The 17,395-nt window shown below is 45.4% G+C and overlaps 1 protein-coding gene across 2 annotated transcripts in view; it reads right to left on the bottom strand.

The window, feature by feature from the left end:
* Positions 1-377: 377 nt before the first annotated feature.
* plpp3 (phospholipid phosphatase 3) overlaps positions 378-17,395 on the bottom strand; it is a 28,976-nt gene continuing 11,958 nt past the window's right edge. Inside the window, exons 2-7 of one of the 2 annotated variants that reach the window (XM_075484632.1) lie at positions 15,810-15,964; positions 12,632-12,724; positions 11,951-12,138; positions 11,784-11,841; positions 7,677-7,853; positions 378-2,507 (exon numbers count right to left, since the gene is read on the bottom strand). In XM_075484632.1, the coding sequence (XP_075340747.1) occupies positions 2,379-2,507; positions 7,677-7,853; positions 11,784-11,841; positions 11,951-12,138; positions 12,632-12,724; positions 15,810-15,964 (800 nt within the window). In that variant the 3' untranslated portion in view covers positions 378-2,378. Of the gene's footprint in view, positions 2,508-7,676; positions 7,854-11,783; positions 11,842-11,950; positions 12,139-12,631; positions 12,725-15,268; positions 15,427-15,809; positions 15,965-17,395 lie in introns of both variants that reach the window. The other variant, XM_075484630.1, reaches the window with a different exon arrangement.

Below are 17,395 nucleotides of genomic sequence, written 5' to 3'. Positions count from 1 at the left end.
AAGGAGTTTACTGTAACAACAGGGATCGCCATAACTTGGGTAGTAAAGTGTTTGTCTTCCAATAGGAATATTGGTGATGATTATCAATTTCTCATGTCAGTGTTATCATTAGTCAGTGAATCGTACTGTAACTCTCTGAAATTAACATAATGAGCCATATCTTTGTGTCCACTAACAAAAGAAGCATAAAAATATTGATTAGCTCATAACAGAAGTGCATGTTAATGTCTGGCATATATACAGTAAATGTTGCTGAAGGAACAGTGTGGTGATGATTCAGTGCAACAAAAATCTGCACATCAGGCAAAAACATTTTAGAAATAGCATGTTGACAACCTCTAATAATAATAAAAAATAACATTAGACAAACACAAAGGTGTGTTCATAATGAGCTTTTTATTTAAAAGCACATATAATGGAGCTAAGTACATTTAGCAGAGGAAAAAAAACAGCATTACCACTATTTCTTTTGTACAAAAAATGAGACAATACAAAAATACTAATTGAATTTCAATACATTTGAGGGTGTATTTTCTGAATGCATATTACAAAGGTAACTGTTACAATCTACAATAGTTTAGTTATCTTGATACAAAAGTCTGTCAATCAATGCTTTGTAAGCAGCATTTTGTAAAGAACACAGGTCTGTAATCATAGTGGATATATCTAAACATGTTAAGAAACAATATCTTACAGAGTTAATTTTAGTGATCTATACATTATTTATATATTTATAAAAAGAGAGTGAAAACGGCTTTGTGAAATGATAGGACGGACTATACGAGGAAAAAGATGTGCAACACGGAGGGCTGTGTTGTTGGATGAAGATATCTGAGTAGGCTGTAAATAAAAAGGAGCTCTGTATCTGGTACTGTACAACTGTTAGTGATTATACAGGACACGCTATAAACATGCAAGGTTAAAATGCTTCTCAGCAGAGAATAAAAATATTAGATCCACAGTTTTCATAACGTTCACCTGGTCTCGCTCTCCGACACACAGTGGCACGCGCAGACACAAGCTTGGCACAGTTGCTTCATTTGCCACACAGTTTATCAAAGGGGGGGGGGTCCTTTTCACAGGTCACAGCGCTCCTTCACATGCATACATGAAATGACACAACAAGTGTACCCACACAAGCACAAGACAGTACAAAACATACACACACACACACACACACACACACACACACGGTGAGAGACAAACATCCTTTGCCAATGAGTGATTGGGTGGGTGAGAGCTCCTCCCTGCCAGCAGAAAGAGCCCAAATCATCCCAAAATAATGTGCCAGCTTTGCTGTAAATCATCACCCTCTCTGCATGGTGACAGACCGCACCCCTTCACTCCGTCCACCTATCGCCTTCCTGTTTAGGAATCCTGACAGATGGCCCCAACACCAGTTGGAGGCACGGCACAGCCACGCCACTTGTGCAGGTGCTGGGAGGCTGGGAGGTCTGCCTCCCTCCTTCCACAGAATACGTCCCCCCTTTACTACATCTAACCTCAAGAACTGCAACATCCCGAGTTTGGGCCGCACTGATAGTCTGCTGCAAAACGCTTGACATGCTGATGTGGAGACAGACACGTGAGGTCAGAAGGCTTCACGCTCCAAAGCTTTAGATCTGAAAGATACCGCTCTGTGACCTGTTATGAAGGCCTAACAAGATCCGTGTAGGAAACTTGCAGCAGCCCGGTGGTACAGAGTTAATGTTCGTGTCTCGTGATGTCAGCGCTATCAAGATTTCACAGTCAAACATCTCAGGCAGCAAGTGGTGATAATGGACAATGAAATTAAAAACAGTGCTATAAGTTATATTTTTCTATCCTGTTAATATTTTATGCTGCTAATTATTGCAGTAATATCCTTCCCTTGGCTCAGGAAGTTGTTGTCCTACGGTGATCCAAGGCCACAGAGAGTTCGGAGAGGAGGCCGCTCCTCTCTCCCTCTGCTGGGGGTTTGTCTTTTTTTTCTTCTTAGTTTCTTTTTTAATTGGTTTTTCTTCACAAGTGTTTTCCCTTCATGTGGTTACACTTCTACCAAACCTCCACATCCTCAGCTCCGCCTGTCGAGTCGTCAATTTCTTCAATAATTTTGCCTTTCAGCTCTCCAATTCTTTTTCTGTTTGTGCTCTAAAGGATGGGCCCAAATGTGGATTAGTAGTTAAAAGTAAATAATAAGTCTGGATAATGAGAGTGGACTCTGCTGTGCAAAACTGACACCCTAGTCCACAGAAGTGCCTCGCTGGGCACCGCAGAACGGAGGAGGATGCCATTTAAGAAGCAGCTACAGTCTCTTGTCGCTACATTCTACTGTCCGATGGGAGATGAGCAGCGCTGTGATTGGCTCCTCGGTCGCGGGGAAGGAGGTTGGGCCTCCCTCACACCATGTTGTGGTGGTTGTTCCTCTCGATGATGTCGGATGATGAGAGCAGCTCCTTCTTGATCGGGGAGGGTGGGGGCGTGGTCAGCTTCACCCTGGGCTTGAACAGGTCCGACACGTAGAACACCTGCCGGACAAAGAGGGACGGAAAGATGAGGAGAGGGCAAGCAAAGACACACGGCAAAATAGGGGCAAACAATTCCCTCCCTCTTTATTCATAAGTTTCATGTACTTTATTATGCGACTTATGCTGTGATAGTGGCTTAAATGAACAGAAAAAGACTGACTGTTATTCACAATTATTTCTATAACGATTAATTAACCCCAGCTTGTGAAGTTCAGTAGTTGTGAAGTCTATTTCTAAAGAAACGTCACTTCGTGTTACATTTCTTCTTGGTACCCCCACCCCAAGGTTTTTTTGTTGCATAATTTGAAGTAACTCACTCGAAAGGCTGATAAAAAAATAGACTCGCAAGAAATACTCTGCTTGACTTGTTTTTAGCCAACATAAGAGTTAATGAACATTAGAGAAGGGAAAGCAACTTTTCTGAGCAGGTTCTCACATAGCTGAACACATGACCAATCAGCACTCTGGGGAAGGAACATGACCAATGCTTATGAACATAGGAGTCATATTTATTACAGGGTCACCTGGAAGAAAAAGTAGAATCACACAGTAACACAGCTGCTTGAATAACCAAAGGTTATTTCAGGTCAGCTGGATCCTGATAAACTGTGGCAGGTCTAAACACGAGTACAGGGAATATGAACCCGCATGTTCCTCTGTGTGCAGTGGAAACTTGAGCTGGCAAAAAGGGAATACTATGATGCATCGGGATTTCATGATAAGGAGCACGCCATCATCCTTCTCCGCTGCACTTTGTGCAATCCCAAGTTAGCAATGATGAGTAATCTGGCCAGATGAATTGATCCAAGTATGGCTCACCCTTTTACATCAGAATTCCTGAACTTCCTTTATTTTATGGAATATACCCAGGAACGAATTCTACTAAAGAGTATGACGTCTGTCTGCCTGCTGATGAAGAAAGGAAAACATGGAGGGCGCAGAAAGGACATCACTTCCTGAAATCCAGATGACATCATGTGTCGAACAGGAAAATGGGGAGGATTGGACAGGAAGAGGGAGCATGGAAACTACTGTCCAGTTTAACAGTGGATTATCATTTCCACTTACACAGGCCGGGGGTCACTCATGAGCAACAGTGCCCTCAGCCGCAGGCAAACGCACACAAACATATGCAGATACACACACATAACTGGCCGGCACAGCAGCTTTTCCTTCCGCGCTGCCAGTCCAAAGCGAGCTCAGTGCTTGTGCCAGGGAGGTGGGGATGGGGGGGTTGCCATTCAACACTAACTCCACTAAAGACACCCTACTGTGCACCTATGGGAAAACAATATGGATGCTTCTCATTGGAGCACTGCCTGGTGCTCTCATATGGGAAAACGTCCCACAGGAAAAACAAGCAGGCATTTCAGTGTTCATCTTTGTTTCCTGGAGGAATGTTGGATATGATCTATTTATATACAGAAACAACAAGCATCTCATTCTGAGTTCAACACAAAGACATTCTCTTCTACGACAGCTTTGACATTTGCTGACCACAGAAAGACCATTACTGGCGACCCACCACTGGCGGCTGACATGTAGGTAGACACCTCCATGACACATAGCTGCTGTCATGCCTTTAAAATGGACTCTCTGTTCATACAGGAATTAGTTAGTGAGGCATGTCTAATGTGGCATATTACGATATGATTTGGAGAACGGAAAAGACATGAGGTCATATCTCTGACAGTCACGCGAGCCTTCGTGGGAAGCACTTGGTGCTCGTTTCCCATCCGCGTCCAATCGCAGCGGTCCTCACTGCCGCGTCACCCAAACTCCAACCTATCACCCTTTAGCTCCCATGGCGAAGGGCTTATCCTGATCTCACCACTTCCTGCCTGTGATATGCGCACACACATACAAAGCCACCAGCCTCATTGTGTTGGGTAATGCAACTCAGCAGTTTCTTAATGTGTTTACACCTAGAAAAAAACAGCAAAACCTTTAAAGGCACGTATATACGTGTGTTCATATGTATGTAAGTGCCTTCAAGAGCAGCCCTTAAACCGCTGTAAAAATAATTCCGGACACATTAACATTGCTGAGTCACACAGGAAGTGAATGCATCATCTCGAAAGAGCAGTACATGCTAATAACCCTCCACCGCAGTGCCCACGAGACATCCCTATACCTGTTTCAAAGAATTAAACTGAAGCTGTTTGCATGCGATCGGAAGTATCTCTGACTGTAATAGCAGCTTAACCACCTGAATACAGTCATTTGAATAAAGAGGACAATCTCATCTTAAAAGTCAGGTTGAGGTCTTCACTTTGACTGGATTATTTTCTTTTTCACACATTCTGTTGTAGATTTGACATCTGCACTTTGGCCTTGTCTTCCTAAAGGACATTATCCCAGAAGTCTTGTTGGCTATTAAGATGCAACTTTGAAAAACCTAAACTATTTTCAGAGAGAAGATGCTTTATCTAGGCAACCATTCACAAACAAACCAGACCTGCTCAGTCTTTTTCTAACTGTACTGTCAGAACTTTAATAAACAGGCTGACCGAGGCCTGTAGAGTCTGAGTTGTAGCTCTTGTGTTTTGCTCTGAGGTCTCTCGAGCACTGCACGGTCCACTCCTCCACTCCTAGGAACACTGAACTGTCTTATAGAATAATCTATCTCTCGGTAGAATGATGGAGACCAAATTGTTTGGAAATGGCTTTATAACCCTTCCCAGATGGATGGGCAGCAACAACTGCTTCTCTAAGATCATCGCTGATGTCTTTCCTACTTGGCATTGTGTTAATACCCACCTGACTGTGCCAGATCAGCAAACTGCCAAAACTTCTGCTTTTATAGAGGCGCTCACACTTGCTGGGGATCAGTGAACCAAGTGAATTTGATCAGCAGCCCCTGGCTGCTACCTGCCCTCTATAGTCCTAAAGATGCAGTAAGGGTGGACTCTGTTGTGGTTCATCTCAGGTTGTATTTAACTCATTTAAAACCTGGTGAGGACAAGATGATTTTATATTCCATCCTGATATATAAAACATTGTAAATTCACTAGAGAGGACTTTCTTTTTCACAAGACTGCAGCCTTGGATATTACTAACAATGCTTTGTTACTGCATCTTTAATTCAACACAACAAATACCAAAAAAAATGAGTCAGTGTCGAGGCCAGAGAGATGGACCAGAGTCCTGCGGCCGCAGCCTGGCGTGTGTGGCTCCAAACACGCATCTACCTAGTTCTCAGAAACTGCGTGAAACTCACTGAATGAGAAGAGGGACAAAGACGCAATAAAGCAGTGGTTTACCAAAAAGTCACAGCCCAACACGTCACTGCATATGAATGTGCTCATTCACATTAGTATTGTTCCTTTCCTGGCACTCAGTAGGGGTGCGCTGGGATTAAAGAGGTAACCGGGGAAACCTGGAACATGCACTGAGTTATTGAAGTGCATCTGGAAAGTTCAAAAGGGTGTGTAAGTCATTAGAGATACTCAGGATAACTATTACAACTACAATCACACACGAGAGACTTTATGTGCTTCACCCCTTCTTCCAGTGATCAGTTCTTTTGTTCTGCGTCTCAATTCTGTGTCAAAGACAAGTGGAAAGTCAGTGTTGGGGGACTTTGAACACAAACTAATCCTGCATCAGGACACATCAACACTTGTGACTTCTAATATAGAAACAACAGTCACTGTACACCCACAGCACATGTAGTAAGTCAAAAAAGAGACATTCAAACATATCTGTTCCAGTGCTCTGGACATCTGAAGTGTGAACTCCTGCTTTTATTCCTCATTTCACTTATAAATGAAAAAATGATGAGGCGTGTGCAGTTGCCACCTGAAGATCTAAAGATGCTAACACCTTGATTTAGTATGTGGAGCTGGCACTTATGAGCCACAAAGGTTTAATACCTCCCCTGTCATGCCTCCACTCATCTCCTGTCAGGTCATTTCTGCTCCGCTGCTTACCGAGAGGCCAAAACAGCCGAGCTAAAGTAGTCCCAGATGTGCGTTTCGACAAAGACTGCGCAAATCAGGGGGATTCAAGGATTGTAAAACAAACCTCTCTGCCTTGATCAGCAGGGGTTTGACTGGGTGTGTTTGTATTTACACATTTATACACATGCACATGTGGTGTAAATGTATGTGGATGTGAATAATGTGAGTGCTGAACTGTCTCTCTGGGTGTAGGAGGCTTGTGGGATGTCTGAGTTGGATTGAACCCACAATCATCCTGAGCCAAGATGTAGACAAGGCTCCACTCTCCTGTCACTTCCCTCCCTCCTCTCCTCCTGCCAGATCTGCCCATTCGGAGGTCAAGCGCATACACTGAGCGCATTTCTGAAAACATCATTTTCTCACTTGTCAAGGCGGATGGTGTCCAGTAGCTACTCTCTGATTTTTAGTTTTTTGCCTTTTTTTACACTCACAAATCCTTTAATAACGCTGGCACGCATGTACACCGTCTTGCTGCGTGTGATTCTGAGTGTGTGCTGCGCCAAAGTCTGCCCAGGCGCCACCACTAAGGTCTTGCTTAATTTTATGAATCCAACTCTTTCCACATTCACGATTCGGGTGCCGTATAAAGGTAAGGATTGCCTATGTGTGTTTGTGTGTGCGCGTACTTTTGCCAGAGGCAGCAGAGTTTAGCAGGAGCCTGCTGTGCTGACAGAACCACAGCCACCAAATAAAAAGAAAACCCAAATAATTAACAGCCCCATTCCAGTTTCAAAGCCTAATCCTCTCTTTCTTTCTACACCCCCCACCCTGCTTTCCTCCTGACCCAAATTCAATTTTCCTTGGCTCCGTCTCTGACCAATGTAATGATTATGGTTCTGAAAATCATCTGGCAACTGCTGTGAAGACATGTCACAAAAGCTGCGATGAAGGCGGCAAAGCGCGCACTCGCACCAGCGCACAGACACACAAATAGAAACACACACTTCTGAACAAAGTCCTAACTCCAAGCAATGTGTTGTTCATTAAAAGGAATCAGATTTCTGCTCCATCTCTCCTTTTCACCAAAAGCGGAGCGGAGAGGGCGTGGAAAAAAGGAGGGATTTGGGGAGGCGGGGGGTGTTGCTGTTGCGTCACCTGCAGGACCCCCCCACACCCAGGAAAAGGTTGCCATTTTCTTCTAGTTATGCTCTATTGTCCACATCTTTAACATTGTTTGCATGGATTGTGTGTTTTCTGTGTCACTCACTATGCAGTAGGCCACCAGGGCACCCTGCACAAAGCCGGCAAGGACATCAGTGGGGTGGTGCTTGTGATCGGAGACGCGTGATAAGCCAGTATAGAAGGCCATCATCAACAGGGTGAACTGGAGCAACGGGCGGAGGAGACGAGCGCCGCGCCATGTGAACCTGGACTGGATGTAGAACTGGGAAGATAGGAAGAAGAAAGGTTAATATGCATGATTGTTGTAAAAAATCATTAAAAGCCTTACAAAAAAACACAAAGTCGGTATATGATGTGAGACATGATCCATATCCTGCCACTAAAGGTAATATCAATGTCATTCTATGCAGGTGTCAGTCATGACTTGGACCCTCGCACACTACTAGTTGGAAACGTTTGTAAAGGTTGAATAATGCTGCATTGCCTTTTTAACCCTGCACCTGCAGCATGTGTGTTTGTGTGTGAGTGTTATTACTGTTGGAGAGGTCTAGACTGAATCAAAGCGGGCAGACTTGCCAAACCCGCAGGGAAACACATGAGGTCTTCCACAACACACACTCACATTTGACTGCCTGAGACCCGGACATGACCGATTCATATTTAAACATCCCAGCTGTAAAAACAGTACGGCCCCAGAGAGGCACTGGGATACACACACACACACACACACACACACACACACACACACACACACACACACACACACACACACACACACACACCTATATGCATACTTTGCCATGCATACTTCAACACTTTGTTGGGATGAACTCTCTACCCTCCATTAGAGTAAACAGCAGATAAAGCGGATGCGCCCCCCCCCCCAACATCTCCTCCCCCAAAAGACCATTTTCTGGGTCATGATAAAGACAGAGGGAAACCAAAACAGGAACAACTGACTCCCAAGGCCACTTTTGGTCACTCGAACAAGTGCAAACACATGCACAGGGTTGCTCTTTCTTCGTCCACTTAAAATGCACAGGTTGGCCCAGATTTCTCAGACATCCTGTGTTTCTGCGCCGCTCATACCCATAACTTCCTGTCTCTCGGACTAAGAGACAGAGGGCCTGCGAGGGCCGGCCCAAACCTCCATATTTGTGTCATATCATTAGCCTAGCAAACAATACTTCAAGGCAGCCACAGTGCCTCCCAGCAAACGCCATCCACAACGAACCCTTCTAGGTGTGGACGTAAATCTCCCTCACGCTTCCTCTACGACACTCTGTCATTGTTCTTCTCCTGACGGAAGAGGAGGAAGCGATCCCTCCCATCCCTTCTAGTCTTGGTCTCCTCCTCTTTGGCAGGGATGTTTAGACTTCAGGCTTCCTTTACTGTGGTTCTCAGGTAGAGGGCGAGTACTACCGATAAGAACTTTAGTCAGACAGCTTGCAGCCATGCGCGACCTCTGAACCTCCATGTTTTAATACAGCTCTGATATCAGATGGAGCTGCGACGCGGCGTGACTTGAGCTTAGTCAAAACAAGAAGTTACAGTGACCTGGTCAGTCAACGTGACCTTGTCTAACTGCAGACCAGGAAGTAAACCCAGATAACCCAGTCCCAGCCTGATTCAGCAGAAGCTGCACACACACAGTCCCGATAGGCTTGACGATTGAGAGGGTCAATGACTGGCTGAAACCTCAGTTTGTCTCTTTAAATCTTTAAATGGGCCAGACGTTCCTTGCCCCAGTCGTCCTCCCAGAATTTGTCTCTTAACAGCTAGATCTGAGAAACACGACAGTAAAACACATCAAAAGGAGCCCAACAGATTCCCATGACAGAAGGAGACAAGAGCGACACAAAGTCTGGTGGTTTCTAAAGGAATCCTACTCATTCCACTGAGACCTTCGCGCTCTGTCTCTCTTGCTCTGACTCAGACTCGGTGTTAAATGGAAGAAAACAGAAACACAACAAAGCGAGAAAGAATGGGAACGTGGGCTCGTATTACATGTCCATCTCACTATCCTGTGAGACAGAAGCATAGCTGTGGCTAAGACCATTTATATCACAAACGCGAATGTTGTTCTTAATTTACCCAACCACAAGCCCTTTGCTACTGGTTCGCACATGCATTTACTAATGTTATGTAAACATCACACAAAACCCAAGACAAGCCTATGTGCACACATTGTCGTTCCGTACGGCTGCCGTGTCGCTCCACACCGTGTCCTGTGGCCTGCACCAGTTATCTGTGTGGCATCTCGGCAAGCTGCGACACCGTCAGGGCTCAGTTTTAACCACATCAGCGGCAGACGCAGCACGGCAGGAAATGAAGGGCTTCGCAAACCCAATGGGGCCAATCTGCGGATGGCTGGGGGCTGGGGGACGTGGGGGGGGATCTCACTGTGAAAATGAAATTTTTACACTGGTGAGCAAAAACACCAGCCAAGGTTGAGACGAAAGAGCCCCCCCCAAAAAAATAAAAAAAAAAGACAGGTGGAGACCGATTTTTTTTGTTAGAGACTAAACATACTTCTTGATAACTTGTTGGATTTTCCAGAGCTACCTTGCAGAATGACATTTAGATGCAATGCTAGCTGTTTTCTCTCACATTTTCAGCGACAGGTTTAATGAAGGATTTGGGGCATTTGTTATCAGTCCCTTTTCTTTCTGTAAAATATGATCCCGCGACCAGCTGGCACAGTTTAGAATGAACGCTGGAACGTAGGAACGCAGGTTGTGTTTTGGACTACTTCTTGGATGGTTGCAGCAACTTTCTGCAGTCTGTGCTTGTTATCTGGCAACTGCTCTCAGTGAGTAATTGCCTGTAAAATTAAAAATAGTCATTTTACACCTTTCCTTTACATCCGATCCGAAAGGAAATAATTGGTTGACTGGGGAGCTTTGGAGTCATGTGCTCATCTATGGAAAAAAAAAGGGTTCATGAGGGAGAAATTTGTCATTCGGTGTTTCTACACATGAAGGATCTGGGGTTGTTGTTTTCATATCCTCTTTTTGAGTTGACAGACAAAACAAGAAAGGAGAAAAATGTCACCTTTTTTTCTCGACCATGTTATGTTTATTCAGCTGGCGATTTCCCTTGCAGTGTCTACCCGTCCTTATGTATTTTTGATTTGATATAACTGTTTTATTTCAGCAAGCTGCTCTTGCTCAGGCAGCATGAGAAGCTCAAACAGGTTTTTTTTTTTTTTTTTTTTTCAGGCATACTTCAAGAGAGGGAATGGAAGCATGATGTCACATGACTGGTGACATAACAGAGAAAGCAAAAAAACAAAAACTGATTCCTGTTTCCACTAAGAATGCATCTGCTATGAGCTCGGTTTCTGGTCGGTTTTATATTCCAAAACATCCTCTGAAGACTGTTCTCTTCCTCTCCCCTCAGCTGCTCTCCGTCCTGGTGTTTGGACCAGCCTTCAATGGCCACAGTCCTCAGTTTGCCACAACTGGAGAACTGGTGTGTCCCGCTGTGGTCTGGATGCAGCACATCTCTGCTTTTTTTTTTCTCTTTCAGCTCTTTTCCTCGGTCTGACCAGAGCGTGCCTGTAGGTTCACCCAGAGGCTGGGAAACACCCGCAGCAAGCTCTCACGGCATGGCAATACACAACAATACACCAGAGCTTCAACTGTCAATAGTGAGAGCCGAGACCACCTCGTAACCAAGACAACCAAACCCAAAACACTAACTATCTTCTGTTTTGTAACGTGCAGAGTGAGGCTGAAACTTGTGCTGTGCAAACAGGGGGGAAAGGGGGGAGGAGATGCTTTCGGGAGCTTTAAGCCAGTAATTGTCTTTGCGTGTGTAATTAGATTGTTTGAAGCATGGCATGTCTATGGGGTGCTAAGACCCCCCAGACACTCACAACAGGTGGAGTGGGAGGGAGAGAGCAGGAAGTGTACGTACAGCTGCTCTGAAGAAAAACAGGTGGGGTGCATCCATCCATATCTCCAAGGCTTAAAAAGGAATAGAAAACTGGGCGAGGAGATGGAGGAGAGGAGGTGGGGCAGTGGATCAAAACAATGTTTTACTCTTTCCTCATGTGGTGAATACCCTAATCAGAACCCAACCTTCTTTCCATGACTCCCTCCACAGTCTGTGAGCTATTGTTTCTGTGATTGTCGGTATGTGTGTGGCCCTGTGGCTGCGAGTGTTTGAGAGAATAATGATAACTTACAGCCAGGTACAGCATGGTGTACAGGGAAAAAGAGGCATGTCCCGAGAAGAAGGATTTCCTGTGCAGAGAAGGAGAGAGAGAGAAAGATTATCCGGTGTATTCCATCCCTCAGTACACCTCAGTACACACAGAATAACGTCTCTCATGTATGGATTGTTTTCACAAACCTGGCCTCTTGCACATCACTGTCTTTACCGGTGCAGGTATAGTTGGTGATGTAGCCCAGTGAGCAGTTGATGGTGGAGAAATTTGGCTGACACACATCTAAGAAGTGGGGCCTCATCCGACCCACTGACACCTTGGCGATGTCAGTGAATGACTGGCTGACGGCACAGCCGAACAGAAACACACCTATCTGCAAGAAGACACACAACAACGTTTAGACATGACACCAGTTCACATGTCTACAATCCATTGTTAGCTGAGCCCGTATCCCCCTTACTGCTTGAGCTTTCAAGATTTAGATTTTTTAGCACAAGCATCAATGATAGATGCTTTCAAACTGCAGGAAGCTGTTCATAGTTCCTGTAACTGCTGGCAGTAATTCCCTCTTTTATTTGTGTAAATCAAACTGCTGCTTTGTTTTGGTCTTTCTTTAATCTGCAGATTTCCTAGAATGAGAAGAAACTGTTTGTCTTGTGACTCGGCTGAATGTTGTGTCTGCGGTGAATGGTTAAACATATAAGGAAAACACACCAGAGCAGTAATTACAAAAAAAGGTGATCATATGAGAGGAATTCTTTAACGTTAACCTCCACAAACCTAAACAAAACCGATGAAACGAGCACGAAGCTGCCAACTATGTTCAGACAAAGACACATATGACAATAATCTTCTGCAGAGCTCACCTGTTTGTAGAGAGCTGCGACGTAAGGATTCCCAACAAATGACTTGGTTCCCTCGTGAAGTTGGTGAATTCGGTAGCACTCTCCAATCGCAATCTAGAGGGAACATTTTTTTTCCCACCAGATAGACAGAAAACACCGATCACAAATGAGACAAATTTGAGTTTAGAGATGGTGCTTAATCTGACAGCGGAGGAGTAGATTCACATGCAGAAGACCATGCAGTACGACATTAACATCGGAGTGGAGCATGCAGGAAATCAAACTGGATTACAGTGGTGTTGCGGGATGAAATAGAAAGGATGTGTAAAGAACAGACAGGAGAATGAGTAAGAGTGGCACACAGACAAACACACATGATGAGCATGGCCTGCCTTTCCCTCAGGCAGTCTGGATGGGGGGTGAGTTTGGGAAATGATGGTGCTTTGCTCAGTGAATCGATGCAGTCTTTGTGAACGAAATGAAAGCAGTGAAGGCAATGAGAAAAGAAAAACAAGAAAGCTCAAACTAATCGTCTAGACTGGCTGTGCATCCGAGTCAGACTGACCTGACTTATGATAAAACAAGGATGTACTGTATAAGTCCAGTGGGCTAACCTTGACTCCTGTGGTATTCTAACCAGGTGGCTTTAAGCAGCGTTGGGCCCCATGGAAAGACTTCAACTACTGCAAGGGGGCTCCTGCCAAAGCAACGCTCGAGGCACGGAGATGTCAATCAAACCTTTCCCACCCTTCCTGACAGACCAGCCGCGCTCTCTTTCCAGACAAGTCTTCACTCTCCGGTGTTCCTTCTCCACACCCAATCGCTCAGGAAAATGAGCCGTCCCTCTCTAAGCCAGACACTCTACTGTGGATAGAAATGTGAACACATCTCACCCATCCATTTTCTATACCTGCCTAATTCAATTCAGTGTGGCGGGGGGTGGCAGAGGCCTGTCTCAGCTACGATCATTAGCATCGTCCTAAAGGTGACACAGTCAGTCGCACTTAGTTCATGATTATTCTGAAATGCTATTTTTGATTTATCTAACAGAACAATGTTAAGAGCAAACTATCACCCGATGGAAAGTAATCCACTTTCTAAGTTAATTAGATTGCGGATTCTCTGTGCTCATGATTTCTCTGTGTGTATTGCTAATCTTGCTAAGCACACCTATCCTGCCTATTGGGTGGTCAGCTTCAGACTCACAGCCAGAAGAAACAAACATGGGGGCGTATTAGTTTGCTTGTGTGCACTATTGTCATTGAATTGCTCCGATCAGAGCTGGAGATTAGAGCCACAGGAGGCTGACACAGGCCACTGAAGTTTATTTGGGTTGTCAGCATTTGCGTTCAAACCTCTGCTCCCCTTCTCTGTCTTAGTTTATTCCTTTGAGTCTGGCCGGCTGAGAGCAGGCAGGTCACCTCTGCTCAGGCCACGCGACAAAATTAGATGTTTGACAAGTTTAGGACGTCGCTGTGCATGCTTTTCGAACGCTGGCTTGCTAATGCCAATTCTGTTTCTCCCAGCAGAAACACGGCCTGTCAGACGTTGGTGTGTCTCACAAGCTCGACTCTTGGGATCTCCCTTCCAGTTGAGATAAACAAGAGGTCCAACTGGAATCTGCTACCAGTGCACGTATATATGTGCACATATACGTGTATTTCTGAGCTCGCCTGAGACAGTGTGATGAAGGAATGGTGTCGGCATGGCAGTAGACGCCACTAATGGAACACAGCTGTGTGAGACACGCCAGCTTTGCCCACACGTGAACATGTGAGCGAGCTAACACAAGCTCGGCCTCCTGGTTCCAATAAGCAGTAGAGCTGAGCCGGTGGAGTGCGTACTGTACGTGTGTGTGTGCCCACCGAGCTGATGGCAGGGAGACGGCGGTGAGGCGACGGCTTAGTCTGGGAACTTATGAGGGGGCTGTGCCACAGAGAGTCTGGGGGCCGTAAAGATTACCTAGCCTGACCACGTTGCATTAATTGATGTACACCCACTGTACGCCATTATAACATGTTTCCACTACTCTTTAATCTGCTGGCACAGCACTAAAGCTAGCCCCTTTTCTAAAGCACGAGTCCAGTAGTGGGAGTAGATTTCATGCTGTTTCTAAGTCCAACTAGTGAGACACCTCAGGTTATCAATGGGGCACCAACGTCATGGGAAAAGGCAACGGCATTTCAACCAAAGTACTGTACAGGGCAGAGAGGGCATGGAGTCAGAGTGTAGAGATAAAAGTGGGGGGCAGCGGAGAGCGGAACTGGAGCTTGTTAAATCTCAATCGTCTTTGGCATGCATGTGTCAGCACGCACACAGGCCGACACGCATTCTCTAATCTCGCTTGGGGGGCCTCTCACTGCCACTGACTCACTTTGCCAAGTAATAAAGAAGCCAACCACTACAAATGGCTGCTGATGACTCAAAGAAGCAACGGAAGAATACAGTATGATGAAGAAAACACTATAGGATGAAGCGGGGGAGACATATTAAGCACATTTATAGGAGGAAATAGGAGTATTTCAGAAATAAAAAAACTGCATGATAAGAGGACACTAAAACTTTTAATGAAGGGACCGTGTTATGTATCTAAGAGTCTGAGTGGAAGGAAGCAGCAAAAAAAAAGAAAAAAAAAGGGAGGTGTGAAGATCGACTTACAGAGAAGATGCCAATAAGAATGCCAACACCACAAAGCACGGCATCACTAATGGTTTCTCCCTCTTTTCGGGGGTAGCGGATGGACTCGTCCGAACAGTAAAACCCGCGCCGGTACGGCTTTATGGTGCTAGTCTCAATGATCAGGAAAGGCAGGCTAGCTATAAAAAGACACAAAAAGAGAGAAGGACAGGAAGAGGGAGAGAAGAAAGAAAGCAAAAAAGGACCAGGTCAGTGACACGGACATCAACAGGAGAGAACAGGGGCAGCACAAGGAGCATGCTGGCACCAGAGAATCACGGGATGTCAGAAAAGGGACGGGCTGGAGGACGTCATGTGTGGACCGCTCGGAGCAAAGGAGTGTCAATTTTTTTTTCCAAAACAGACGCAGCTATGTCTGAAGAGAGATACTGCACAAACTTTGCCCATCTTGCGTGACACCGTCACACCTTTGCAGCCACACCATGAACACCGTCGTGAGCCCTCCCTGTTTCTGCCTTGATTGTTTCCACAGCCGAGCGCTCTTTGTGGCGGGGAAACTTACGGACACCGCAGGCAGTGTCAAGCCAACAGAAGTGAGCACCGAGGAGGGCACGGTGCTTCTCTTGTAAGGGTAGTTCAGGCTGGAGTCACTGCAGTAAAGACCCCTCTGGTATGGACGAATAGAGGCCCGATGGAGAACCAGGGATGGCAGCATAGCTACACAGATGCGCACACAGGTGGATAGATGTGTGAAACCACGTGCACACACACAGATGAGCACACCTATACGTTTGACTTGCAGACACACCTGATAAAGAGAATTATACAGCGTCAAATCCACTTACCTGTGAGCTGTGGAGGAAATACAGTTTAAACATACATTAGCACACAAAACCACGGCAGGTGTGTGTGAGCTCACGCTCACGTTAAACTAGCTGTTTACTCAGCAAACCCACTCCTGCTGCTTCTGTTGACAGAGTGACACAAGGCCATAAAGAACTGAGGTTTATCCTTTAGCATCCCTCCTTCCTGACAGAGCAAACACCCACTGACACCCAGGGGTCCATTGTTAAAGACAAAAGAAACCCCATCGACAAGGACAGTGTGTCAATGCAATGTGAATTTAGTATCATGGATGAGTGCCACAACTCCAGGTAGCGTTGACAGAAAGCTCCACTAAGAGAAGAGAAAGCCATTAAGAGAAACGTAAGCAACAATTACTTCAGGTCTTCCAATTCCAAAGAGCCTTCATTAGAAGTTAGAGCAGCTTTGCCCACCAATGTCAACAACAAGAGGACAATTAGATGCTGGGCGAAATTATGCTGTCGATAAAATGATTTCAGCTGTTTTTATTTCCTAAAGCGCAAACACTATACAGACACTCATATTCTGTCTGAACAAGAGAAAATAAATACGTATCTCCGAATCAAAGTAATACAAACACAGGCGTGCAAACGCTGGCCCGGCCTTACAAGGTTTTCCATAAGGGATCCTAAAAAGTGTGAATCAAGAAAAACAGGAGTAAGCCCACCCGATTATATAAGATTTCTCGCATGAGAGCCCATTTGGCGTGCGTACGCAAAACCGTAGCTGCTCATAAACAGAGGTCAGACTGTCAGACTGCACAGAAACTATTCCCACACGTGGTTCATGTGGTTAGCTCACATCATAGGGTTTTTGTTGTTTTCTTTTGACATGTCGGTTAAAGTCAGAGATCTGCTTATGAATGTTCCTAATGGGGCTGAGAACCACCAAAGATGGGAGTTTGAATATCGCGTTACTGGTCTGTCTCGTCAAACGGTAACCGCACGAGGAGCCCAAAAACCCTTTTTCACACGCATGCCGACGAGACGTGCACTCTTAGCACCGTACTGCCTCAAGAAGAAGAAAATGTGGTCTCAGGTGTGTGCCTGATCAGTTGGTGGATGTTTAGGCTGTGTCCACAGTCATTTACTTCATGCAAGAAAGTGAAAATTGATATTTTAAACAAGCTCAATTGGCTGATGAAAATGAATCCTCAGGGGCAGCTGTGGCTCAGGCGGTAGACTGAACCATCAACTAATTGGAAATTTAGTAGCTCCATCCCTGGTCCTCCAGTTTGCATGTCGGGGAGTCCCTGGATGCAAAATAAGTTACCCCAAAAAATGC

The sequence above is a fragment of the Odontesthes bonariensis genome, chromosome 15 (genome assembly GCF_027942865.1).
Source record: "Odontesthes bonariensis isolate fOdoBon6 chromosome 15, fOdoBon6.hap1, whole genome shotgun sequence".
Classification (NCBI taxonomy): Eukaryota; Metazoa; Chordata; class Actinopteri; order Atheriniformes; family Atherinopsidae; genus Odontesthes; species Odontesthes bonariensis.
This window is presented reverse-complemented; position numbering and strand designations above follow the sequence as displayed.